This window comes from Corylus avellana, chromosome ca3 (assembly GCF_901000735.1).
Source record: "Corylus avellana chromosome ca3, CavTom2PMs-1.0".
Classification (NCBI taxonomy): domain Eukaryota; kingdom Viridiplantae; phylum Streptophyta; class Magnoliopsida; order Fagales; family Betulaceae; genus Corylus; species Corylus avellana.
In genome coordinates, this window is record NC_081543.1 from 36,611,949 (window position 1) to 36,638,073 (window position 26,125).

The 26,125-nt window shown below is 35.1% G+C and overlaps 3 protein-coding genes and 1 long non-coding RNA gene across 6 annotated transcripts; 1 reads left to right on the plus strand and 3 right to left on the minus strand.

Annotated features, from left to right (window-relative positions):
• Nucleotides 1-236: 236 nt before the first annotated feature.
• Nucleotides 237-7,639, minus strand: LOC132173621 (gibberellin 2-beta-dioxygenase 8-like). Its single transcript, XM_059585160.1, has 3 exons — nucleotides 7,206-7,639; nucleotides 999-1,320; nucleotides 237-621 (listed from the first exon to the last, which is right to left on the minus strand). Exons 1-3 carry the CDS (start codon nucleotides 7,637-7,639, stop codon nucleotides 376-378), a joined length of 1,002 nt encoding a protein of 333 aa, XP_059441143.1. The 3' UTR covers nucleotides 237-375.
• A 5,448-nt stretch (nucleotides 7,640-13,087) lies between these two features.
• Nucleotides 13,088-17,242, minus strand: LOC132176506 (uncharacterized). Of its 3 annotated transcripts, none has more exons than XR_009439527.1 (4): nucleotides 17,105-17,242; nucleotides 16,641-16,738; nucleotides 14,286-14,627; nucleotides 13,088-13,358 (listed from the first exon to the last, which is right to left on the minus strand). It is a non-coding gene; the product is annotated as an uncharacterized LOC132176506 (long non-coding RNA). The 3 variants fall into 3 exon arrangements; XR_009439528.1 differs by adding an exon at nucleotides 16,011-16,050 and having other exon boundaries at nucleotides 13,088-14,627; XR_009439526.1 differs by having other exon boundaries at nucleotides 13,088-14,627.
• A 1,798-nt stretch (nucleotides 17,243-19,040) lies between these two features.
• Nucleotides 19,041-22,190, plus strand: LOC132173694 (polyubiquitin-like). The gene is made up of 2 exons (XM_059585265.1): nucleotides 19,041-19,120; nucleotides 20,222-22,190. Exon 2 carries the CDS (start codon nucleotides 20,222-20,224, stop codon nucleotides 22,049-22,051), a length of 1,830 nt encoding a protein of 609 aa, XP_059441248.1. The 5' UTR covers nucleotides 19,041-19,120; the 3' UTR covers nucleotides 22,052-22,190.
• Nucleotides 22,191-24,668: 2,478 nt separating this feature from the next.
• Nucleotides 24,669-25,362, minus strand: LOC132176395 (2S seed storage albumin protein-like). Its single transcript, XM_059588588.1, has one exon. It carries the CDS (start codon nucleotides 25,294-25,296, stop codon nucleotides 24,853-24,855), a length of 444 nt encoding a protein of 147 aa, XP_059444571.1. The 5' UTR covers nucleotides 25,297-25,362; the 3' UTR covers nucleotides 24,669-24,852.
• Between the last annotated feature and the right edge of the window lie 763 nt (nucleotides 25,363-26,125).

Consider the following 26,125-nt stretch of genomic DNA (forward strand, 5'->3'; position numbering starts at 1 on the left):
ATACAACGAGTTTTACGATAAAAATTTTTTGAAAAGTTTTACGAACAAAACCTCAATTTTCTAAGGCAACCTCACACCGGCGGCCATTAAATATAGGTGGATTAATGGCATGCACGTTTCAACTTCCATACCTGTCCACGTACAAGCGATCAAGTCGACCAACAAGAATAATACATTGAGTCTAAAACAAGTACAAGAGATCACATCTAATAATTTGATTGTCAGTAAGGTAACTGTCTGAAGTTCAAAACATGCAAATTAATTAATTAATTAATTAAAAGAACTCTCTATATTAATTCTCCACTTCATCTTCATGATGAGTACTACTATAGCTTACTAGTAAAAGTAAATACAATATCCTTCAAATTCATATGATCATAAGAGAAACCTTGTGAGCCCTACTTTGTCTCCGGTAGCCTCAACATCCTTTCGCACTTGCTGTTGATACTCTCTGAAGCTGAAGTGTTTGTACACAGCCGGCAGCAGCCTCTTTGTACTGCAGCAGCTTTGTATCACCGCGTCACTGGAGGGGCAGTAGAAATACGCCACAGAAAACCTTTCAACCTCTTCACTGGAAACCACTCTGTGTTTGATGCTCTTGAAGACATCATTGCTCAACGCCTGCGTCACCGAATATGCTCTCTCTCAACATGGATCTTTATATATATATTTATATATATATACAAATACAAACAAAGGTATGTACCAAATGATCTATCTTTGCATTTCAATATTCCAACTACGCTGTCTTGTTCTTGAGACTATTCAGTATCCTGTATCATCCTATTCCTCATTGTCACATCACTTGTCCATTTTCGTGCGTCTTTCTAGCTTTATTATGAGTGGAAAAATATGACATCACTAATGTGTTTAGTGGGTTTAATTTCTCCCATGATTTGCCCTTAGATCTTTCTTTTGAATAAAATTGTTTCCTTAATTTACTAAAAATATATAACTTAATTAAGCATGATTAATATACATACTTAAGATTATGTTACCTGAAATAAGTCACCAATATTGATAACTAAAGCTTGTGGATTTGGTTTGACACGAAACCATTTTCCATCTTTCATCAATTGCAATCCTCCAACGTGGTCTTGATACAAAATTGTAAGGAAACTGCTGTCGGTGTGAGGCATCAAGCCAAAGGCCTTGGAGGGAAATGGACAGGGAGGATATCTGTTCAGTCGAAGATAGCTGGTGTTTGGTGGGCAGTTCTCTTGGAAATATGTAGATTTGATGCCTAAAATCTGTGATAGAATTTCAGCTAAGCTTTGAGCCAGAGAGGCAGCTACTGTCACGAATGCTTCAATGGTTGATCTGAACAAAGAAAGAAAATAAGAAAATGTAGTGAGACAAAGAATTTTCTTTTTCTTTTTTTTTGAAGAAATAGATCCTTACACCAAGTATATTGAATTAATGATGCTGGAATATGTTGACGGATAATATTAGTGCAAGAATCGGCAAATGTTGAGTTGTCATATCCTGAATTAATAGCGACAAATATTTTAACAATGATAAGCACAATAATTGCAAGAATTGGCAGAATTACCCGCAATTAGGTCAATGTTGTGCAATGTGCAATAAATTGGACATAACTTTAGTAAGTATTAGAATCGCATATAAGACCATAATCTGAAATGTTCTTTTTCGGTGCACACTATTTGGCCACCGGGCTATGCTCGCTAAGCATCATTTTTGGGCTCAAAATCTACATTTTCCCTCTGAATCACCATTTTAAGTTTTTTTTTTCGTTTTCATTTAAAAAAAATATTTATTTTCTTATTTTAGTAGAGATTTTATTATTGGAAATCGCCATATTTTTAGCAGAATCCTTATTTTAATTTGCCGTTTGATTTTATGTATAATTAATTCAGTTTTCCTCAATTATTTAAGCCCGACTTGTGGGCTTAGTTCAGTACTTCGATTTCAGAATAATATTTCAGTAGAGTAATCCTTTGTTTCCTAAGACTAAGAGCAGCTAGGGCTTTTCTCTACTCTATTAGTTGTTTTTCTCCTTTCTGAATTCCCTAACATGACTTCAATTCATAGTTTCAGGCTACTAGCCTACGCTATCCACCGCCACCTCACTTGGCCATCGATTGACCACTATCTGCGATCACTATATCTTGTCTTTTTTCCAATGAAGTAAATCGAATGAAATTCCCCTAGTAGTTCTCTTTAACTCACTCTCTTTGCTCGCCCAGCCGGGCCAGCCTCATAGCATTGAAGTTCCAAATTTAAGTTCTCTCACTTTCTGTTCACACCCCCAAAAAATCACTGGTGGAGCCATGGGGCACATGCCCCCCCCTCTCAACCCCAATATATATTTTTTTTTCATCATATGGGAAATGGGACAAGGAAATTATACCTTGATACTTGAGTTGAGTTTAACATGTTAACAATTGACACATATTACATATATATAAAAAAATAAAACCTAAACTCATAAACTATGTTGCGATTTGATGATTTCAAACTTGTGATTTGCAAATTCAATCAGCCAAATTTCTCTTCTTCACGCCATTAAACAATTCAAATAAAGTGTTTAATTATTTTTCTGAAAGGTATTTAATCAATTTTTTACACTAATTTATTATTAAATAACAAAATGTCTATTTACACTTTTATATTTAAATTGGTCAATATAGATTAATTGTTTATGAATATAAAGAGCAAAAATAAATTATAATTTACATTTATATGTTTTAAAAAATAATAAATTTTTAATTAATTTATTTTGTTAACTATATTTTTTAATATTTTTAGGACAGAGGTTTCCTTCAAACTGGGTTGGAGGAACTTCCTTCAACCCAGTCTATAAAAATGACATGTGTCTCTTTTTTTAATAACATGTGGGATGCACATGAATTTTTAATATTATTTATTTCAACTTTATCCATATGTAGGATGCACATGTGGGATGCACATTTTTAATAAAAAAATGTGCATCTCACATTTTCAAATGACATATGTCATTTTTATAGACTGAGTTGGAGAAAGTTCCTCCAACCTAGCTAGTTTGGAGAAAAACTCTGTCCATATTTTTAATAAATTTTTGTTCAATTTTATTTTTTAATCTTAACCCCTCTAAACCAAAATCCTGGCTCCGCCACTTGCTGCCACCCCTAACCACCTCTAGGGGCCACTATCGCTGAGTCATTGTAATACCCCGATAAACTGGGGTATTACAGTAACCCTGCCATGCTGGGGTAATTGCTAGTTTAGCCACCAGTTGGTTAAATTTGGGTAATTGTCAGTAACCCTGCTAAGCTGGTCAATGCCAGTTTTAGGGGCGTTATAATCACCATCTTCTTCTTCTTTTAATTAAAAAAAAAAAAAAAAAAAAAAGCTAATTTTTTAATTTTTTTAGTTTTAATTCTTATATATTTATATTTACATAATTTTTATTAAGAATGACATGTGTCGTCATTTTATTGGCACTGACTTGGCACACTAACTGAATTCGTGAAGTGTTTTAATGGAATTTGACTGTAGAAAATAAATGATTTTTTTGGCATTTCTCAGGGACCTCTGAATTTATTTTGATATCACATGAAGAATCAGAGATAAATGTAAATCAGGTAAACCAATAGGATTGGTTTTGCATTTTTTACTTTTATTTTTATTAATATTTTGGAACAAAAATGTTGTAGAGGTTCATGAAGTTTAACATTTTATGAAATCACTCTATAGGGTGTAAATTTATTAAAAGACTCTAAACTATGCTCGGCTATCAAATCGCTCCTTCTATATACCTGTTGTTAAGGATTTTAAAAGAAATTGTGACGCATAGACGTAAGATCACATGTGATCAAATAAAATAGCTCCATATGTACAGAAATGTCACTTCAGCTTCACATGTGACAATAAAAATGAAGAACCAAATAGCAAATAAATAAATAAAATAAAAAATTAATGGGAAAAAAAAGGCACCACCCCACCAAAAAAGTGATGAGGTGGTCATTACCTCATTCCCCCTATGCTAGGGTAGACGGGCAATCCCACTGGAAGAGGGCAATGGTGGGTCGCCCCACCCAATAACAAAGAAGGGGGTGGGGCACCCCTCCACCGATGAGCATTGGTGGCAAAGATCACCCCTTCCCCAACCCCCTGGGTGGAGGGTCTGCGTGAGGTCAGAGTTGCCCCATTCGCCCTTATATATATGTTGGTGGGTGGGGCACCCCTCCGCCAATGAATGTGGGTGGGCAAGATGACCACACTCCGCCCCCCCCAATTCATTGGCGGGTAAAAGGTGCATGTGAGGCCCGGGCGATGGGAGCAATATGCACCCCACCACTTTTGTTGGTGGGAGGGTGGTGGGGTGACCACCCATCCACCTCATTTGTTTTTTTCTTTTTTCTTAGTTTTGTGGTTTGGTCATGTGTCAAGTTGAGGTGACATATGCAAATGTGAGCTATTTTATCGGGTTTGACGTGATCTTATGTCTAAGCGTCTCAATTTTCATTAAAATCCATAATGGCAAGTGTACATAGAAAGCTATTTAATAATGAAATATGCCTTAATAATGATTTGATAGAAGGTTAAATGCTAAGGACTTCTAGAGTATTCTTCCATGGTATTTTTTGCACTTTGATTGGTCGTTATTCACTAGAGTCATTGCTCAGTAGGGGTAAAAAGGCGGTTACTGCTAACCGTAATCGCCTAGGCACTTATTAAATTTCACTAACCGCATCTGCTATGCGGTTAGCCGGCGGTTAGTGGTTAGTAAACATATAACCGCCCGTTATATCCGTTTTTTTTTTTTTTCAAAGTTGGGCCTTTGAGCCAATTTTTCAGTTTTGGACCATTTTTTATTTTTTATTTTTTGTTATATACACATTGAGCCAAATTGCTCAAAAAATAGCCCATATTGAAAAATCTAAAATATTTGACCTCAAATCTACATTAATTTACATCTATTTGTATTAAAAAAAAAAAAGAAAAGATAATATATATATATATAAAATACATTAATACTTCAATTGTGGTTATAAGTAACTAGGGGCGGAACTACATGGCCCCTTGGAGGGGCCAGCCCCCAAGGAGCCATGTAGTCTCCAAATTTTTTTTTTAAAAAAAAGTACTTCAAATTTTTTAAGAATAAAAATTTTGCCCCTAAATTTTTTAATTTTGCCCTCCCAAACTCTTAATGCTAGTTCCGCCCATGTAAGAAAATTATTATTTAATTCAATGCCAATTATTTAATTTGATACTATATGAATCACATTATCATTGTACATGAATAATACGATTAACTTGATTAAATATTTGAATTGTCATTAAACCATATGATTAAGTATTAATCTTATACATTTATATTATTCAATATGCATATATGTATAATTATAATTTATAACATATATGGACTTATAATTTTATAACATACATTGGAATTAAGTCTCTAGGTACTTAATTATTGTATTAGTATGAATTTGTATACTTATGACTTATGTCATATTATATATGTATAATTTGTTATTATATAATCATATGATGTACAAGTGATCATATGATATAATCATATAAATTATAATGATGATACATTAATACTTTAAATTGTGGTTATAAGTAACACATAGTTTAATCCAATACCAATTACTTAATTTGATATTATCCGAATCACATTATCATTGTACTTGAATAATATAATTAAATTGATTAAGTATTTGAATTGTCATTGAATCATACGATTAAGTATTGATCTTATGCATTTATATTATTCAATATGCATATATGTATAATTATAATTTAGAACATATATGGACTTATAAGTTTATAACATACATTGAAACTAAGTCTTTAAGTACTTAATTATTGTATTAATATGAACTCGTATACTTATGACTTATGTCATATTATATATGTATAATTTGTTATTATATAATCATATGATTTAATGATCAATTGATCATTGATATAATCATATAAATTATAATGATAATATATTAATATTTAAATTGTGATTTAATTATCTAAAAAAAAATTGCGATTTAATGGTCAATTGATCATGTTATAAGTATAAATATGATGATTATTATTATTATTATTTATATAAATATATATTATATAATAAAGGCGATTAGCGATTTTAAAAAACTCAATAACTGCTAATCGCTAAATTTTTTTACTAATCACTTTTAAGATGACTAGCCATTAATACCCGCCTTTTCACCCCTACAATTAAGTCAGTTTCTCAAACCTGTAAAAAGTACAAAGTCTAAACCCACTGAAATTTTCGCTGTTAGGGTGTCATAATTTTAAAAATTTTGATGGTGACCCATATGGACGATAACATCATCATTGCCTTCCTTTCAACTTCGACAGGCGATATATACTATCTCTAATTTTGTTTTTAGGTACAGTATATCTATTTTTCAGGAAGGGGCAGAGATGAACAAGTAGCTAGTGAGATGTAACTGTTTAGTGTACAGCTAGCTGATGTGGTAGGATATATATCCACACCCTTGGATTTTTTTTTTTTCCCACGTCCTACGTCTACAAAAGATAAAATTAAATAAAAATAAATAAAGAGAGGACACAGAATTAGGACTTATGTATATAAGATAATTTTTTAAAAAAAAAAAAAAGAAAAAAGAAAAAAGAAAAGAAGAAAGAAAGAAATAAGACTACTGTTGCATGTAATTAATCTAGGGTTTCTCAACTATGTATGCTGAAGATTAATGAAAATTTAAGAAAACAATGTTCTTGCTATCATAACAATTGCAATGCTTGAGAAGTACTGGATTTCACAAGTCTTTAAACGATAAAATGCGATATATACAATGAATTACCCATAAAGAAGACTAATTAAGATATGCAATGGTCTATTCTATAACAAACAGTGAGCATAAAAGATTGAAAATATATACTATTTAATTGTTAGTGCCCATCTTGATGATCAATATATATTGTGGACATGATTTGGATCCCCATGGTAAGAAACAATAATATTTAATGAAACTTTTGGGTTTACATGCGCAGATATATATACTTCACACCATTAAGCTATATATGATGATGGATCAGGACACGAAACCCTCCTTAATTTCCATATTGTCATATCCTAAAGTACTCATCTTATTTTAAATAATTTTTACCTTATAAATCAATACTTTAATTAAAGTTTTTGATGTATTACCATAAATTAATATAGAAACGACTCAAAAAAAAAAAAAAAAAAAGAAAGGTTTGTAACTTTGTACCTGAGAGTACTCTTGCATTCATCCATTCTTGATATATCTGCGAGAGATAAATGTAAGGCTTCTGACCAAGGGACATGCCTTAGAAAAGTAGCCTTTGAGTTCCCCCAACGGTAACTATTGGCTGATAAGTTCAAAAAGTTGTCTTCAATCTTTTTTTGAAAGGGAAGATGGAAGACCTTCGTCTGCTCATCTTTCAAGATTTTAAGAACCTTTTGAGAAATTCCATGATTCACAACTTGAAAGAAACCCCATTCCCTTGCAGCTTGAGTAATCTGTTTGATGCACTTGTCTCTCTCTGCATTCAATTGACTCAGATCAATCAAGGGTAGATCGCATTCCTCAACTATAAGTGGATTTTCATCTTTTGGTTCACCAAGAGAGGAGTTATGTAAAAGGGTCTTGTAGGTTTCTCCAAATGGAGGTTCCTGATCCATCGATCGGTGCTGTATTCTCAAGCCTGATTATAAGAATAATATATAAAATTATAAAGAAATAAATTGAGTTTATCAAACAATGTTGTAAAGTAATCATAGAAAATCAGTCATGCCATGCATGAATAAGCAACTTGCACCTTCCATAAGTACCGTCTAACTTTTTACTGTCAGAGCTTAATACAGCTATCTCATGTGAGTCGATCTGTCCAATTAATTCAAAGATGTTCTTGTTATATATATTTAAGTAGCTATATGTTGATCTTGTCCACGTTAATTACCCCTGGCCTGCACAAATTGAAATTATTTAGGAGAAATTCTTTCTTGCATTTTAACCTAACAGTTTGCAAGGACAAAGTGAGAAATAAACTTATATTAGTGATCAAGCTGTAAATTCTCAAAATGGTCAAGATAGAGTAGAGTTTTGTTTTCCATATAATATTATTAAGATGATCGATGAAACATGCACGAGAATTAATTAATAAGTGCAGAATGCAATATATTTTGAGTTTCCTCACTTGTGATTATAAATATAAATAGATATACCTGTTTTGCTTGAGTTGTATACTTCGGTCATGAAACTGCAAAAATGATAAAATCTGAAGAAAGAAGAAGAAGAAAGAGGTAAAAAAATTAGCAAAGGATGGAAGAAGGACTACATATTGGCAGTAGTGTAATGCATTAATATAGGATTAGAAAATACAGAAAAACTGAAGTTACCCATGGGAAGAGTTCTGCAAGGATTGGAAAAGAACATTTAATTAAGGAGACGCGTTAGGTTCAGAGGAAGATGAATCAGAAAATAAGAAGAAAGGGTGTAGTACTAGTAGTCCATGAAGCATGGAGTCGTATTTATAAGGATAATTAGGCTGCACATGGAATATAATAATAAGTTGGGGTTTGGTGATTGAGAACCTATGGCTGAAGCGAAGAACACGCGGCCAAACATGGATCATCAGAGAAAACAGGGAAAGAGATATCCAAAGTATTTTATATTTTGATAAATGATTCTCCAACGATATTTCTCCTTCGCTACAAAAAATTGTGTTTTGTGACATGTTTATAGTACACATTTTTTTAAAACATCACCGATTAATAACATGATAATTAATTTGTGGCACATCACTAAATTTTTTAGTGACGTGTTAGAGATTAATACATCACATTTTTTAAAAAAAATATTAAAAAATACGGAAAGGAAAAAAAAAAAAAAAAAATCCTTCCAAAAAGCATAATACAATCCTCAAACCCACCTCCCTCTCTCTCTCTCTCTCTGTCTCTCTGTCTCTCTGTCTGTGTAGTTTTGTCTTTTCTTCCTGATGCTCTCTCTCTCTCTAGATCTCTCTCTCATATATCAGCTTAGGATTCAAATCATTGAAGGGCCCAAATGTTTAATTGATACAGTAAATGTTTTATTAGACATGTTTTTTTGCATGTATTAGGAATTATTTGGTAATTTATAATTGCAGATACAAAATCCAGTAAGATTTCTTAAGATAAATCCTTTGGTAAGATCACCATTTTTTTTTTTTTTTGGGTCGAATAGAATTTTATTAACACCAAACTAATTTTGGCTTCTTATTTTATTTTTATTTTTTTAAGAAATAAATAATCGATTTACTTTCTAATTAATCAACCTTACTCATGATACTGATCTGCCTAATTTAGTTAATTAATTAGATCCAAGATTAACCATTCATTACCCTATACATAAAATTAATATTTTTTGGTTCCATGCTCATTGACCGTTTTAGCCTGGGACTGTGATAGGCGGCTGATAGCATATATTCACCTGCGCAAATTGTAACTGTGAGTCACATCACCTACGTCAGTCTTGTTTGGATATAAATTCTTTAGGGTAAATGTTATTTTTGTATTCTTAAAATTAAGAAATTTATATGATATTTGTTAATCTTAATTTAAAGAAATATTTATATTTAAAATATTTCAAATCACATATAAAGTTTTATAAATAAAGTCGTGTGCTCAAAGCATATATATATCAAAAAAATATATAGTCTATAAAACTTTAACATGTATAAATATAGATTATATGTCGAACCATCTTAATTTCTGCGTATATTTTATTTTTTATATCCCATATTATGTGTATCTATAAGTCTTGCAGGGTATAAGACTCATGTATATCTTTTTTTTCTAATGTTCGAAAATTACTAGGACTTCGATCGCTAAGCATAAAGCATGTGATTTTGAACAAATTTACAGGGAGATATACATGAGATATATATATTTTAAGGCAAAATCATGAAAAAAGAAGAAGAAATAGTCGCCACGTAATGGGAGTGGGTGTAGTTCACTAGCCGTCGGCCGTCGGCACCGAAAATGATGAAAATCTTATGCCTTCTTTCTTTTGTCTTTTTTTTTTTTTTACTTTTTCGGGAAGATTCATTTAGCTTTTTGGAAGTGGATTTGACTTTTAATATTTAAAAAGTGATAATAGACTTTCATAAAGTTTTAAAGTTGGATAAGGTTGTCTATTCGATAACTTTTTCATCTTGAAAAGAAAAAAAAAAAAAAAAAAACAAACAAACATTAAATTCAATTTTTTTTAAACAGAACAAAAATAATAATAAGGATGGCATGTAAACTGGGTGCTGTTTCATTTGGCTGGGTTCAGTTTTAATAAAATTACTCATTCATCTTGGCGACAGTCAAAATCACTCTATGGACCATTTGGGGGTAACAGTGGCAAAATGGGCGTGGGCGAAACCACCCAATTCTCACCAAATGGAAATAGCTTTCATTTCTATTTCTCTTTTTTTATTTTTTATTTTTTTATTTTAACACTTTACCCCTTAAGCATTTTGGAGACGTCATCGGCTAATGACTCACGTGTAACACGCATGATACATTTTTCATAAGGAAAGACAGAATTTTAACATATGAAGAGACCAACAGTTAAAACTTTGAGGAATCAATTTTCACCTATAAACATCGCAAGCCAAATCAAAATACAGGTTTAACTTCAAAAGGATTAAATGCATTTTTCCTTATGTGTGAATAATTGAAGTTTTTGCCAAACGCCAATTATAAAAAGCTAACATCTTCTTTGTATTGTTTCCTCCATGGTGGTCGGGTGGATAAGTAGGATTTTGATGAGATATTTACAACTAAGAGTAAATCTGCTTTATTTTATTCTTGAAAGTACGTTAATTATAACTATTAGTTTTTCTTTGATCATTCATCCATATTCTGTCCCTCAATACTGAAGTATTTGTTCCCCCGGAGCTAAAAAATAGCCTACACAAAGTGGTTTCTGAAACAGGCTAAGAGGCAAGCATGCTTGAGTTAAGGAGGTGGAGCAATAATAAAAATCAATCTGGTTCTGACGATGAGGAGGCACGAAGAACTTCAGTTAAAATAGTCGCCAGAGCAAATAAATGATACTTAACGAAAACCAATAAAACCTAGAATTTGTAGCTCCGAAGGAGAGGTGGAGTGGTGAGGAAGCACGTAAGGCCCACATAGAGAGTGTGAGTAGAGTAGCAATGAGGCCAAATCTAGCGTCACCGCGCGCGCGCGGGGGGGGGGGCATCAAAAGTGGAGGCTGATGTCCATCCCTTTTCTAGCACTCACAACTGAGGTAAAGACATTGAAAATGAACGGCTTCTTCAGGGAAAAAGATGAAAGTTTTCTCTCCAAAAAAAACCGACGAGATCTATATATAACTTAAAGCAATGTGTGTGCCTCTTGGAAAGTCAAACTATCAAAGTTATGCATGTTAAACTTTGGATACTTCCAAACTTTCAGTATCATATTTTAGTGATCTATAAGACTAGTTCCATTGATTTATCCCATCCGGTAGAACACGTTACCAGCATTTTTTTTTTTTTTTTTGTGTAAGATAGTAAAACAATTATTTTTATCCTTCATCCATGCTTTTTACCAATATGTAATTAAAAAGTATTTTCAAATATAATTTTCTTAGATATTATTTACCTTTATTTTGTTTTTGAATCAAAATTTCCTGTAAAGTGGGTGGGAGGAAATAATTCTTAAAAATGCATATTTACATGATCTATTGAAAGTATTTCCTCGGCCAACAAAACTTCGAAATAGGCCAACATACATGAATAGATTGACATTGTGGGTAAACCTAACCTCACATAAATCGTAGTCACCATCATCAGACTCGTGGTGTGTAATTCCTTCGATTCCCCCATGAACCGTAGGACTAGGAAGTTAGTAAGAACCACAAGAATGACGTATGAAAAGAAATGAAAACTAGATAAACAAATTAAGATCGAGGCCAAATTAATAAGAAACCCAATAACCACTCACCAAAGATATTCCTCTCTTGGCCTATCTATAATTTCCAAAGATTCCTCTCTTTGGTGGCCCATCTAAATGTGTAAAATGGATAGGAGATTTAATCAAAACAAACTTTGGACACTCAACATATATAGCTTTAGATGCAAACAACCAAACTCAAGACTTTAAGTCTACTAACTTTACGGGTTTTCTCTTACTAGACTTGCCTATTTACGAGTTGAGTGAAAAAATTTATACCTAAAAGTAACTTTATGGGTAGGAAAGACCAATGGACAGAGTTAGAACAATTGGGCATACCACCTTTGCCAAAATTTTGTGCAGGTTATCAATTATCATGCAAAACCAAACAAAACCAACACAAACGCCCGACAATCCAGAATATTACGACCAAGGTGAAAGGGATAACATATGAAATGGGTTGAGATAAAACATAAAATGAACATATAATTGCGTGCAGACCGCCAAAATTCTCAACCTGAATAAGATAGAAAGTTGATAAGTGATTACTCTCCACCTACTCATCATCGAAACGTTGTTCAAAAAGTTGTCCTGAATTAATAACAACATACAAGCAGATCTTAATACTGATGAATAACGGAAAAAAGAATCCTGTAAACACAACCTACCAATTAAATGTATTACTAGGGTGACAATTCGTGTTCATATGTTGGATTTAAGTCGTGTCAAGGTATGTATATAAAACTATATAAATCAACTATAACCCAACTAATTTAATTAAACGAGTCAAAGCACTCAACCCTAACCATCTAAATTTATATTAAATTCATATCAGGTTCGCAAGTTATGTAAAAAATTGACAGTCATTATGCCGCATATCAGGTTCGTATCGTGTCAAGGCAAAAATATAAGATTATAGATCAACCATAACCCAATTCATTTAATTAAATAGGTTAGACTTTTCAACCATAACACTTTAATTTCGTGTCGAGTTCGCGGGTCGTGTCAAAAATTATCAGTATTAACATGCCAACGCACAAGTACACTGGTTACTTGAACCGTTCCTCACGCAAACACAAGACAATCTTGAATCAACTAACCGTTAACAGGTTTTTTCTTTTGTTGGGAATCATTTTGAGGTGTATCACCTTTGTCCGTGGTTTGTCATGCTCACTCATAATCCCTTCTAACAATGGCATATAAATAAAAGGAAATAAAATTGACTTAAAAGTAAGAAACGTGTATTAGACGAGAAGCCAAGCTACCAACATTCTGCTCTTTGGGAGACAGAGAAGAGACAAGAATATCATGTATTGTATACATATCACATACGAGGCCTTTTGGCATGTCACTCATCATCTTTGTACGGGTACTCTTCGGGAACTTGCTTCAAAAGCTTCACCTGCAACTCAAATGCATCATCTCCTCGCAGCATGTCACGGACCCAAGGGACTTCAGCCTTTATTGACACCTCAACATACGAAAATATTGCAAAACTATTTTGAGCATCATCTACATCTTCCAATCTACAGTTATCGAGATACTATGACAAAAAACAGAGAAACAAGCAGATTATTTCTATACAATAAAGAACAAGAAATGTCCTCAAAAGGTAGCTCAATCGGCTAGGACCACGCTTAATGAAGCAAAGGTTACTAGTTCAAATCTCCCTCCCCCTTCTCGTGCAGACATGTAAAAAAATAATAATAATAATGAACAAGAAACTATTCTAACTTGCAACACTGAAACCTACGACCTCACCCTCGCTCCATTCCATTCTTATGGGAGGAGGTACCACTTGAGCTAGAGCTTATTAGAACAGACGGAGGAGATGTTACTTGAGCTAGAGCTCATTGATTAATAAGGTTCAAAGATGTTCGAAACCACAACACAGAAATGAAAATCCTCAAGTAAAAAGATTATGTTCTTTTTCCTTTCTGATCTTCCATCAAACTAAAGTCATGGCCACCAGACTTTAATTAAGTGACTAAAAGTTCACAACAAGATGGAAAGGCTTAGAACGGAAGCCTCTTATAGCACAAGACCATATCTTTCCATCTATGAGAAAATGTTGATACTAATAGCCAAAAAGGTTAAAATAGATAGAATGCTTATGTCAGATTCGGCTACTTAAAAGACCAATAACAAAAATACAGAAGAATAAGAACAAAGAACGAAGAAATGTGTCAAGTTGAGGCTTTAGTTGCTCCACACAATAAGTCGATATATACAACCAGTGGTCTAGTTTTTCCAGCAACACGATGTAATCTATAATTCATAATAAGAGAACAATTTTTGAAGGAGCATGTAGACAGCAAAGAATATATGTATAGCATTATGGCGTGCCAAGGAAAAAGAAAATAGTTAAAGATGTGCAGTAGGACGAGGTGGAACTCACCATCTCCAAGGCTCCGCTGATGACTCCACTTTTTGATTTGGCATCGGGTATCCGGACCTTCGCTCTGACTAATCCCGAGGGTGCACAAGCCCTTAGCAAGGAGTTTTCCACAAGTGCACCTTGGTTAATTCAAGGGGTGAACCCCCAGTCCAATGGCCCCAATAAGCAGTTTGACTCCACTTAAAATGTGGCAATAGTGTAGACCTTGACATGTATCAGGCAGCTCAACAAAGTCTACCAGAGGATTATCCTCCGAAATGATACTGCAACATGTCCCATCAGCATCCCAATTGGTTACAGTCTTACAGATGCAGTGACCCCTAAGAACATTTTATAACCAACCTGCATAAAAGTGACATTAGGACATGGACAAATAAATGTTTCACACTATAAGATAGAAATTGATGCAGTACACGTCTTGCAATAACACACGCATGACCCGGAAAATACTTTCAAAACTAGAAAAGTATGAGAAGCATGCTCCACTTTTAAAACCTCAGGTTTGTAGATAAATTCAGGTAAGCCAAAATGTGTTACAAGGAACCAACTATGTCAATGCTAAAACGAAAGTGGGGCATAAATTTCATCAGAACCCACCCAACTGACCTTATATTGACCCATGCAAGCAAGCAATTTTTCTAGAGCTGCAAGCCTAATGGATTGGACTGGATCAAAGACCAACCAAATACCAATGAAGTTGAACAGGTCACCAGAAGGCCAACTCATCCCCACACAGCAATGGGGTTCCCCAACTAAAGTTGCCTTGGCATGGCAGAGATAAAATAGATCTTGTTAGGTAGGGGTGGCAAATATTACCCAGACCCATCTGCCGCCAGAGACACCCTGCATCAGGGGGTAATTGACTGCCCATTTAGGACATGGGTTCCAATAAGTATTGACGCATTTATTACCCAGTTAATATATAGGGAACATGGTAATAAAGATGTGTATCATTAGACACCCATTGGGCATCCATTTCAACTACATAGTGTTTCATATCCGAAGGTCTCAAATGATTCACACTGCTCAGTCACTTACTCTGCCTCTTCGTCGCACCAGTTCTTGCACCCACATATTACCCAAGTGCCAAACCCTAACTCCATTCCTACCTAAGCTTTCAAAACCTAAATTTAGCTTTGATTTTCACCACTTTCAATTCTGGGAAATGATGTCTCAGCATTCCTAATTGCCCTGCAGTGGATTTTCAGGAATTTGGGGGTGGTTCGACCTCCTCAAAAAATTTGGTGTTTTTTTTTTTTTATATTTACATTTATAATTTTTTTATATGCTTCTATATTTTTTATAAAACGGGACACATGTATTCTTTTGATTGAATATGACATGGCAGTACTGTAAAAAATTTAACAGAAGAAGTTATTTGATAACGGTTCTAACCTCAAGGAGTAAAATGATAACTTTTGAACCTTAGAAAGCAATTTGATAAAAGTACATACCTTAGGGACCACTGCAGCATTTCTCCTCCCCAAAAAAAAAAAAAAAAAAACCAAAGGCCAAAAAGTTACAATGATGATATTATTCAGTTCGAGGTTGTATGAATGTAAAACAATGTTGCTTGAGAAATGGATCATAAATTGGACTAGTATTAATAATAGAGGCCATAATTTACGTAGATAGAACATTTTGACAAATTTTAAAACAACTGGGAGGATATTTTTAGCAAAAAACTAATTCAAATTTAAATTAAAGCGAATGATGATCACAGACCTTTGCAATTGTTTCAGCTGTCTCTTCAAAGTCGATGCATCTAGATACAATAGATTTTGCTAGAAACTCATCAATCAGTCGAGTCCCAATATTATAATAATCTAATCAACAATTTTGCATCAGATGCCCTAATATGAACAGTTAAGAGTTGTTGGCAGTAGGAGATTACCCATAGACACAAGGAAAGTATGATAGTTGCAATGCAATATGAGAGATGCTAAGGGGCTGGAATCAGAGTGATATATTCATCAACCACCCCAACTAAGTCATCCAAAGACAAGTTCTAGCGCCATTGTAGGTTTGTAGCTATTGCAATACCTAGGGCATTTACGTCAATGAAAACTGAGAAATTATTCAATTTGTTCAAACATAAATTGTAAACTTAAAAGAAGACGGACATTCAAATAAAAATCCTTCCACAGTTATTTGGTCAAGGACCATTATATGTCCCACTATCAGCATCAGAAGGATGTCGAACCCTAGCCTAGTTATCCAGGCTAAGAGCTATCCACCCAAAATGTCACAAGCAAATCAGATTACTAACTTTCATATCATATTCATCTCAAACTTAACCATAAATTGAAAAATCGCATATAAATGGAAACTCACTAATGAGAGACTAAAAATTACATTTATTAAAGCTGTTTGTTTACTTCCTCAACCTCCTCCAGATCCGTAAGCAATTGGCGCACAATCGCCCCGTACGTCAAGGTAAACAGCTCAGCATTCTACACCATTTTCAAATTTCATAGATCAACAACACAATAACAGAGTCATTAAGTCACGAGATCGCGTATCAATTGCTTAGTAAACTTACGAGTTGAACATCAACAAGAAAAATTCAGATTAATCACAGAAATCGACACGTTCAAGAATTACAACAGAATCATCACATCCTTACAATTCAGTTTGGTTACCGAGAGACTGAAAGAAAATAAATTAGATGAAACCAAACAACACAGCCAAAAAAACGAAAAAGACAATTCAGAATTCAAACCGAATACTACAACGTAGCTCGACTTTGTAGTTTTTTTTCCAGGTTTTTTTCAGCGACCAAACAGAAAGGGAAATAGTAATTAGGGTTTTCAGCTTACCACGCGCTCAACGCTGGAGAAGATTGCGTCACCAGTTCGAGGACCAACAGGAGCCATTGTGGATCTGAGTCGAGCAGCAGAGGTTTGCTTTGGTACTTCGAGTTTTGGTTCGAGAGACCGAGTGCCAGTGACGCCTAGAGTTCGATTGGTAGAACTGGGTTTGCGTGGGATGGGCCTTGCCTTTCTCTATTGTGGTTTTAGGTGTAATATTTCGGCCCATAGCCATTTTCGGTCTCTTTGAATTTTGGGCTCGTGATGAGTAGAAAGAGTCAAGCCCAACACTCCCGCCGACATGATGGCTTGAAACCAAATCAATGGATGCTCGAATTCTCACATGAAAGAACAAGAGGGCCCACACAATCAAAATTAGCGAAATCATAAGTCTACAATGAACTGTTTAGCGGAGTTACGATTCTGTGATGAAATGCGCAATAGTGTTATGTTTTAGTGTAGATGACTTTAAAAGTTATAATGTTCATGAAATGAATATGCTTTCACTTCAGTTTGTAAAAAGATTATTATAAAAATTGTAGTACCCTCAGTATTTTTCTTACCATAAAATCATATGCTTTTAAGTACTTTACTATAAAGAATTGTATTTTGGGCCCGGGGAGAAAGAGAGATCATATGCTTTCTCGAAATTAAGAAATAGACACGATGTTTTTCAGAATTAGTTTGGAAATAAACTACCTAATATTTTCTCTCATATTAATTAAGGTCCAAGTGGACCAAGTCTAAGGTAGTTGGATACCGGGTCAAGGACGCACAGAATGACCCAATAATTGGTATCAATATTCAATGGTATGCATGTGAGAGAATTCAATACAATATATTTCTGGTTGCCAGGAAAAAGTCATATTCTAATCCAACGGCGAAAGCAACCAATACCTACTTCCAAGCATCACACATTGCCTATTCCCTTTTAGAGCGCGTGGGTAGGACTAGGAGCTCATGCCTTGCTATGATTTATTTATTTTCTCTCTTTTATTTATTTATTTTACTACTATGACATGCAATAGCCACATAATATCCAAACTATGTTTGTTGATTTTTTTTTTTTTTTTTTAGAAAAAATGTTTTGATATAATATAAAATTGAAAATAATTTTGAGTATTTTGTAAATATTTTATATTTTAAATTTATTATTTTTGTTTTGTTTTGAAAACTAAAATAAAAGAAATAATGTAAAAACATTAACAAATAAAGATGAATAAAGGAAAGAATTTAGTTGTTTTGATTTTTGAACCTATCAATCGAATCAACTTCAATAAAAGAAATAAAGGCTATTATATGATTTGTTTACTATTTGTTTCCTTACAATCAAATGTCCAGAAATTAGTATCCACTTAACAATGTTAGAGCATTTTTAGTAAGTTCTTTAAATAAAAGTTAAATTTTAAAAAAAAAAATGTTACATTTTTTTTTTAATTTAGGGAGAAATTTTTAAAAGGAACCAAACTTTTTCTATTTTAGTTAAATATATTTATTTTATTTTTTAGCTCTTTTTTTGTTATTAGTAGATGAGAGAAAAAAGGAAAATAAATATATAAACTTAAATTATTAAATAAATTTGACTTTTTAACCTTTTATATTTAGAGAAAAGCAAAGAAAGAATATATATATATATATATATATATATATATGACTATTTTTGTGAAGAAAAAAAAAAAAGTAAAATTTAAAGAGCTGATTAGTGACGAGATGCAAATGCTCTTATAATCGCGTAAAAGCAACTCGCTCCGAAGGAGCGTGGGGCATCATAACAAAGAGTCCCGTCGACTAAAAGGAAAGAATATAATATTATTGATTTATTGCCGTGTTGTACAGGGCATGAAAAATAAAATAAAAATCGAAATTACCACGTGGCACCATCCTACTGGTTTCTTATACAACCAATTTCATCGATAACTCGGCAATCCGGCCTTTATAATGACCGCTTCCGAGACCCAAACCCTTCACAGTTCAGAAAATCTCAAAGAAATCCCTACTTCTTTCTCTTCAAAAACCTCTTTCAAGGTACGTTCTAATTCTCTTCTTGATATTTTTTGCTTTCGCTAATATATATATAAAGATCGTCTTTTTAAGGAAATTTATTATTAATTCTTCGTTTAATTCGATGTTTGTGAGATCAACCTTTCGAAGTTGCTATTGTGACGCAACGCGTGGCTTTGTTTTTGGCTGATTGATTGCTGCTTTTCTGTTTAGGTTTTGTTTGTTCTTTTCCGAAAGTTTTGATGAGATTATCTGAATTATATATATATATTTTCAAATCTGAGAACTATGCTTAACGATCGTCTTTTTAAGGAAATTTATTATTAATTCTTCGTTTAATTCGATGTTTGTGAGATCAACCTTTCGAAGTTTTTATTGTGATGCAGCGCGTGGCTTTGTTTTTGGCTGATTGATTGGTGCTTTTCTGTTTAAGTTTTGTTTGTTCTTTTCCGAAAGTTTTGATGAGATTATCTGAATTTGAGTTCTGGACCAAAACAAAAGTCTGATTTTTTATTAGGTAGATTTTTTTATTTTATTTTATTTTATTTTTAAGTTGATTATATCTTTGTTGAGATGTTAGGAGTTTCTTGAATATCATCATGGGTGGTAGCGTTATGGGTTATTTGATATTGATATTTACCCTTAAGATGACTGAGAAGTCAAATAGGTTTTCGATACTTGTTTATTGTTCTTTGTGAGGTCTATGTTTGATGATGAAAGAAATTTTGAAAGTGGGTTTTGGTCAATTCTTTAAAATTTCTTGATTGATGCCCGTCTTTTTTGTTCAAGTTCTTGTTTGAAATTCGTACATAGTTTTAATTTTTACTATTATGTTTCTGAGATCGGTTTGAATTATTCTTTTTGGGATGATGTTCTTGAATTATTTCTGATGTCAATTTTGACTACATGTTTCTGGGATCTGTTAGGATTATTCCTTTTTTATTTGGGTCCAAGAAGCTGTTTTACATAATTTTGAGAGAACCAATATCAGTTTTTAATGTGTTTCTGATCTGTTTTTTTTTTTTTTTAATTATTCATTTGGAAGTAATGATATTTTATATTTTTGTCAGACCCAGTTATTCAAAGATATGTTTTAACATTTATCTTTTACTTTATATGAAACAGATGCAGATATTTGTTAAGACTCTCACCGGCAAGACCATCACCCTCGAGGTGGAAAGCTCTGACACTATTGACAATGTCAAAGCCAAGATTCAAGACAAGGAGGGCATCCCACCAGACCAGCAGAGGTTGATCTTCGCTGGTAAGCAACTCGAGGATGGTCGCACTTTGGCCGACTATAACATCCAAAAGGAATCCACCCTTCACTTGGTGCTCCGCCTCCGAGGTGGTATGCAAATCTTTGTCAAAACCCTTACTGGAAAAACCATAACCTTGGAAGTCGAGAGCTCGGACACCATCGATAATGTCAAGGCCAAGATCCAGGATAAGGAGGGTATCCCACCAGACCAGCAGAGGTTGATCTTTGCCGGTAAGCAGCTTGAAGACGGCCGGACGCTTGCGGATTACAACATCCAAAAGGAATCCACCCTTCACTTGGTGCTCCGCCTCCGAGGTGGTATGCAAATCTTTGTCAAAACCCTTACTGGAAAAACCATAACCTTGGAAGTCGAGAGCTCGGACACCATCGATAATGTCAAGGCCAAGATCCAGGATAAGGAGGGTATCCCACCAGACCAGCAGAGGTTGATCTTTGCTGGTAAGCAGCTTGAAGACGGTCGGACTCTTGCGGATTACAACATCCAAAAGGAATCCACCCTCCACTTGGTGCTCCGTCTCCGAGGTGGAATGCAAATTTTTGTGAAGACCTTGACTGGCAAAACTATCACTTTGGAAGTTGAGAGCTCTGATACTATCGATAATGTCAAGGCAAAGATCCAAGATAAGGAGGGTATCCCACCAGACCAGCAGAGGTTGATCTTTGCTGGTAAGCAGCTCGAAGATGGTCGGACCCTTGCGGATTACAACATCCAAAAGGAATCCACCCTCCACTTGGTCCTCCGTCTCCGAGGTGGAATGCAAATTTTTGTGAAGACCTTGACCGGCAAAACTATCACTTTGGAAGTTGAGAGCTCTGATACCATTGATAATGTCAAGGCAAAGATCCAAGATAAGGAGGGTATCCCCCCGGACCAGCAGAGGTTGATTTTTGCTGGGAAGCAATTAGAAGATGGAAGGACTCTCGCTGATTATAATATTCAGAAGGAGTCCACCTTGCACTTGGTGCTTCGACTCCGCGGTGGAATGCAGATTTTTGTTAAGACCTTGACCGGAAAAACCATTACTTTGGAGGTTGAGAGTTCTGATACCATTGACAATGTTAAGGCTAAGATTCAAGACAAAGAGGGTATCCCCCCAGACCAGCAGAGGTTGATTTTTGCTGGTAAGCAGTTGGAAGATGGAAGGACCTTAGCCGATTACAACATCCAAAAGGAGTCGACCCTGCACTTGGTGCTTCGGTTGCGTGGTGGAATGCAGATTTTTGTGAAGACTTTGACAGGAAAAACCATAACCTTGGAGGTTGAAAGTTCGGATACTATTGACAATGTCAAGGCGAAGATACAAGACAAAGAGGGCATCCCACCGGACCAGCAAAGGCTCATCTTTGCAGGAAAGCAGCTTGAAGATGGGAGGACTCTTGCTGATTACAATATCCAGAAGGAGTCTACCCTTCATCTGGTGCTGCGCTTGCGGGGTGGGATGCAGATTTTCGTGAAGACCTTGACAGGGAAGACCATTACATTGGAGGTTGAGAGTTCTGACACAATTGATAACGTGAAAGCAAAGATTCAGGACAAGGAGGGAATTCCTCCGGATCAGCAAAGGCTTATCTTTGCAGGCAAGCAGCTTGAAGATGGAAGAACTCTGGCGGATTACAATATCCAGAAGGAGTCTACCCTGCACCTTGTTCTTCGCCTCCGTGGTGGTTTCTGAGCTGGGTTGTGGCTCCCTATGATCAAGTCCATAGTCCTGGGTGGTCCTTTGCTTGTGCTCTTTTCTGTTTTGTGCATCTGGTTGTGTTTCCCTGCCATTTCTTAATGGCTTGTAATAATATTGTTCTGAACTTGTTTTAGCTGGGTGTCTTGTTATGGGAGTAGTACCCCTATTCCTAAGGTGTTGAATGGCCATGTTGAGGTCATGTTACTAGTATTTTGAATAAAGTTACTCTTTTCTTATGCATGCTTGCTGCGCTATTTTTGGTTTAGTTCTTTTTCATTGGTTTTGCTTGAGCTGTTAGTCGATGGTATCGATAGGCCTCTGGCATTGGGCTCTGCTTTTGGAAAGGAGGAGCATTGGAGCCCCTACTGAAATTCATCTTGGTTTCTGACGCTTCTTGGGTCTCTTTATGGTTTTATGTTTAGGTTTTTCACTTGACTACTACTGTCTACGGTGTTGAAAAAAAAAAATTTATGTACATGTTCTGCTCATGATTCCACTACCATCCTATTTTTGTCGTCTTCTTGATTAGTGGTGTTTATAAAAAAATTGCGATAGAATAGTGGGTCGTTATATTGGTTTTTGAGTGGGATTGTATTAGGTGGAAGTCTACTTGATATCGCGTTGTCCTGGGTGCTTGTCTGCTTGAAATTAGGTATATTTCGTGGCAAAAGGATGCTTCACTTGAAATAGTATATGCGTTTAGGTTGGTTAATTCAGGGCACATGGTTTATAAAGGTCCTATGGAATAGATTATAACCCAATGATATTATAAGGTTTACGACCTATGGTGATGAGAAAATCTAATAAAAACTATATTGGTTATTTCCCGGGAGCTAAAACCTCCTAAATCTGGTGGTTACTAGTGATGAATATTGATGGTTCAATATAGGCATGCAGAGGTGTTGGCAATGACTAAAGAGTACTGTAAAAATAGCTGCTAGGATGATGAGCTTAGAACTTGTTTAGAATTGCATTAAGAAATTAAAAAAATATTTTTGGTACATAAAAAATTATGTCAAACAAAAATTGGTCCGTTTAGTAAAAACTTACAAAACATTTTAAAAAAAAAATTATGTTTTTGCTAAAAAAAAAACCCAAAACTACCTTTTAAAATGTTGATGTGTTTTTCGGTCCAAGGATTTTCTAGCCAACGATTTTTCTTCATGGTTGAGCTATGAGAGAAATTCATGTATGGCAATGTTGTTCCTGCAAAACAAATGTATAGTCAGAAGGTCTCCAGTTATGGCCGAAGATTCTCCAATGCTTAAGTTAGCATCTTATATGTAGGTAAAAAATATAATGGTGATTTTGCCTCTAACATCCATGAATCAGTGTGTTGAGTGAGAGAGAGAGAGAGACGTGGGATGGATACGGTTTTTTTGGAGCCCTTGGGGAATAGCTCGTAGGAGAGGAGGAAGAGAACCCTTAGAAAATGTCCATTTTTCTCCTTTGATTCCTAAGTACAAAAAAGGTGGACGCATGTTTTATAATGAGTGGGTAAGGCCCTAAAGACATATTGTGAATAAGTGTAAGTAGGTGTGGCGTAGGGTAAAACATTTTCTCACCAACATAAAAGAAGAAATGAAGCTTTTTCTCTATTTATAAAAAAAATTATATTTTTCAATGCAATTCCAAACTAATTAGCCACATTGCTAGTCACAACACTATTTTGTAAGTTCTGGGGTTGTCTTTTTGTGACTAGGAGAGGTGGTGGTCATAGTACTTCTGCTTCTTAAGTATTTTTGCCTTTGCATGCAAATTACGTGGAAGGTGGGAGGGCAATGGTTGCTTTTGGCTTTTAGATGGGGTGGCAATGCCTTATATAATGGATGTTAATTTGCTTGTTTCCACGTAGAGTTTCATGCGATTCATGCGAAAGCTGCCAGGAAATATGTTTAGTTTGCTTTTGAAATTAATTGGCTTGTTTATTTATCTGACATAGCTTAGGTGGCCTTGGGTTTGCATGGTCTGATCGCCGCATGCCTGTTCCTACAGTTCTTTGAAGGCTTGAAGCTCGGGCCACCAGAATCACCCCACTCTTCTCAAAATCCCAGTCCTCTGTCTTCCTCTTTTCCAAGCACAATTCCATCTTAATTTTGTTCTCTCTCACGCAATGGAGAGTTCTGAGTCATTGTATTTATAAGAATACGAATTACATTTGTAAAAGGAAATACACTTAAAAGATTTGATCTATAACTAACTGATAAAAGGTTTGTATACAAGCTATTTGATAAAATGATTAGCTCAGGCATCGGCCGGGTTGGTGTTTGTCCCTAATCCCTATCTCCACTCTGTTGTTCTAGATACGTTTTGAGACATGGTTTTCTTCAGATATTTCTTGCAGAACTAGTTATGTCCTACACTTTGTTTAGGAAATCGATGGATTTGAATGCGTTAATTACCCTTTTTGCTGCAGTATTTTCCTTTACTACTTTCCCACATATTTTGAGCACTGCTTCGATGGTAAAAGAGCAGTACTCTCTGTTCGAACATTTCCTGATTTCCCCCTTTCTTTTCATGTGATGACAGGTTTTGGCATCAGGTTAATTATCAGCAAATGTATGAAACCAATTAAGAAAAGATAATTAATTAAGCAAGTAAACTAATTAAGAAACTAAGAAGCATTTTATTTTATTCAAGAGACAGCCTACAAAGCCTCGAACTAAACTGCTCATATCTACATAGTAGATACTAGTTACTACACACGATGATGTGCTTGCTTATGAAAGCCCCCCAGTCACCATTTATATCTAGCGGTGACCCTTATTATAGATCGTGCACATGCATGGCTTCCTCTAGAACCTTGCGGAGCGAATCTCACAGCGCTGGGGGCTGAGGCGGCATTGATTTGGCAAGTCCCTAGCAGTCTCCATAACCTCCCTCATTTCCTCACCTCGCATCTCACCCTGCTGCTGCATTACCGCCTGCCTCAACCCCTCACATCGGCACCGCTCGTCCATCTGCCTCAGCTGTTGGCAGCACTGCTCAAGTTCCTGCTGCTGGTGCTGGTTGCTGCCATCGTAACTCCCGTACTGGCTTTGCTGCCTCATGTACCGCTGGCACTGGTTGAGGTTCTGCTGACGCTGAGCCTGCTCGCGGCAGCTCTCGCCTCGCCGCCCCTGCTGGTTCACAATGTCCTCGTCGACGTCCACGGTTGTTATGGTGGTGCGGAAGGCAGCGGCATGCGCCACCAACAAAAGGGCTGCAAAAAGAGCTGCTAGCGTTGCGAGTCTGGCCATTGTTCTGATATATTTGAAACACTCTTGAGAATTATATTGTGAATGCTTTGATGAAACTCTAAGGTGGGAGAGTACTGGTGGATATTTATAGTGGATTTTGGGGTGTGCATGTAAACTACGTGTAAGGAGAGATGCTCAGGCTCGTTTTGGCTTGTCCGCGGGGTGGCTATGCGTGGTCTGCTGGCTGCATTCATGCTCCCACGTAGGCTACTATAGGGACACATGTATTTTTTTCTAGATTTTTTATTTATTTATTTATTTTATGTTTTTATTATAGGGACACATGTATTTTTTTAATGTGGTACTTTGACAGTCAAACGAAAGTTCGGGCTAACTAGGGGTTTATTTGCCATTTAAGCTTACTATGAGGAGTACTTGTAAGTCACTTTTTAAATCTTGAAGACCTTATTCCAAAGCAACCACATAAATTAATTCTGCATTTTTTCTAAATTTTAAAACACTATCAATCAAAATATATGCTGACCTATTTTCTTTTTTCTTTTAAATAATTTTTTATCTTTTGCTTCTTGAAATTTATACGTGATTTGTAAGAAAGTTGTATGGAAATGAACAGCAAATATACAATAAACGTAAAAAAAAAAAGCATTTCTCATAAAATCTCAATTAGTTTTGAGAAGAATTATATAATTCTAGTTTTGTTTGTCTTTGGGAATTCAAAGCATGATATATGCATCACATCGATCAGCAGATAATTAGTCGAGCATTTGAATGTTAGTAGAATTATCTGCAACAACATTTGAATCTGCTCTGTTTAACTGTCGACCATAAACTGGTTTGGCTTGATCTTCAACTGTACTGCTCCAACTGT

Excerpts from the sequence above, each read along its gene's own strand:
- LOC132176395 (XM_059588588.1), bottom strand. The coding sequence starts at position 25,296 with ATGGCCAGACTCGCAACGCTAGCAGCTCTTTTTGCAGCCCTTTTGTTG.
- LOC132173694 (XM_059585265.1), top strand. The coding sequence starts at position 20,222 with ATGCAGATATTTGTTAAGACTCTCACCGGCAAGACCATCACCCTCGAG.
- LOC132173621 (XM_059585160.1), bottom strand. The coding sequence starts at position 7,639 with ATGGATCAGGAACCTCCATTTGGAGAAACCTACAAGACCCTTTTACAT. Across the intron at positions 1,321-7,205 it reads GAATGCAAGAGTACTCTCAG|ATCAACCATTGAAGCATTCG; the intron begins GTACAAAGTTAC and ends TTCTTTGTTCAG. Across the intron at positions 622-998 it reads ATATTGGTGACTTATTTCAG|GCGTTGAGCAATGATGTCTT; the intron begins GTAACATAATCT and ends TCGGTGACGCAG.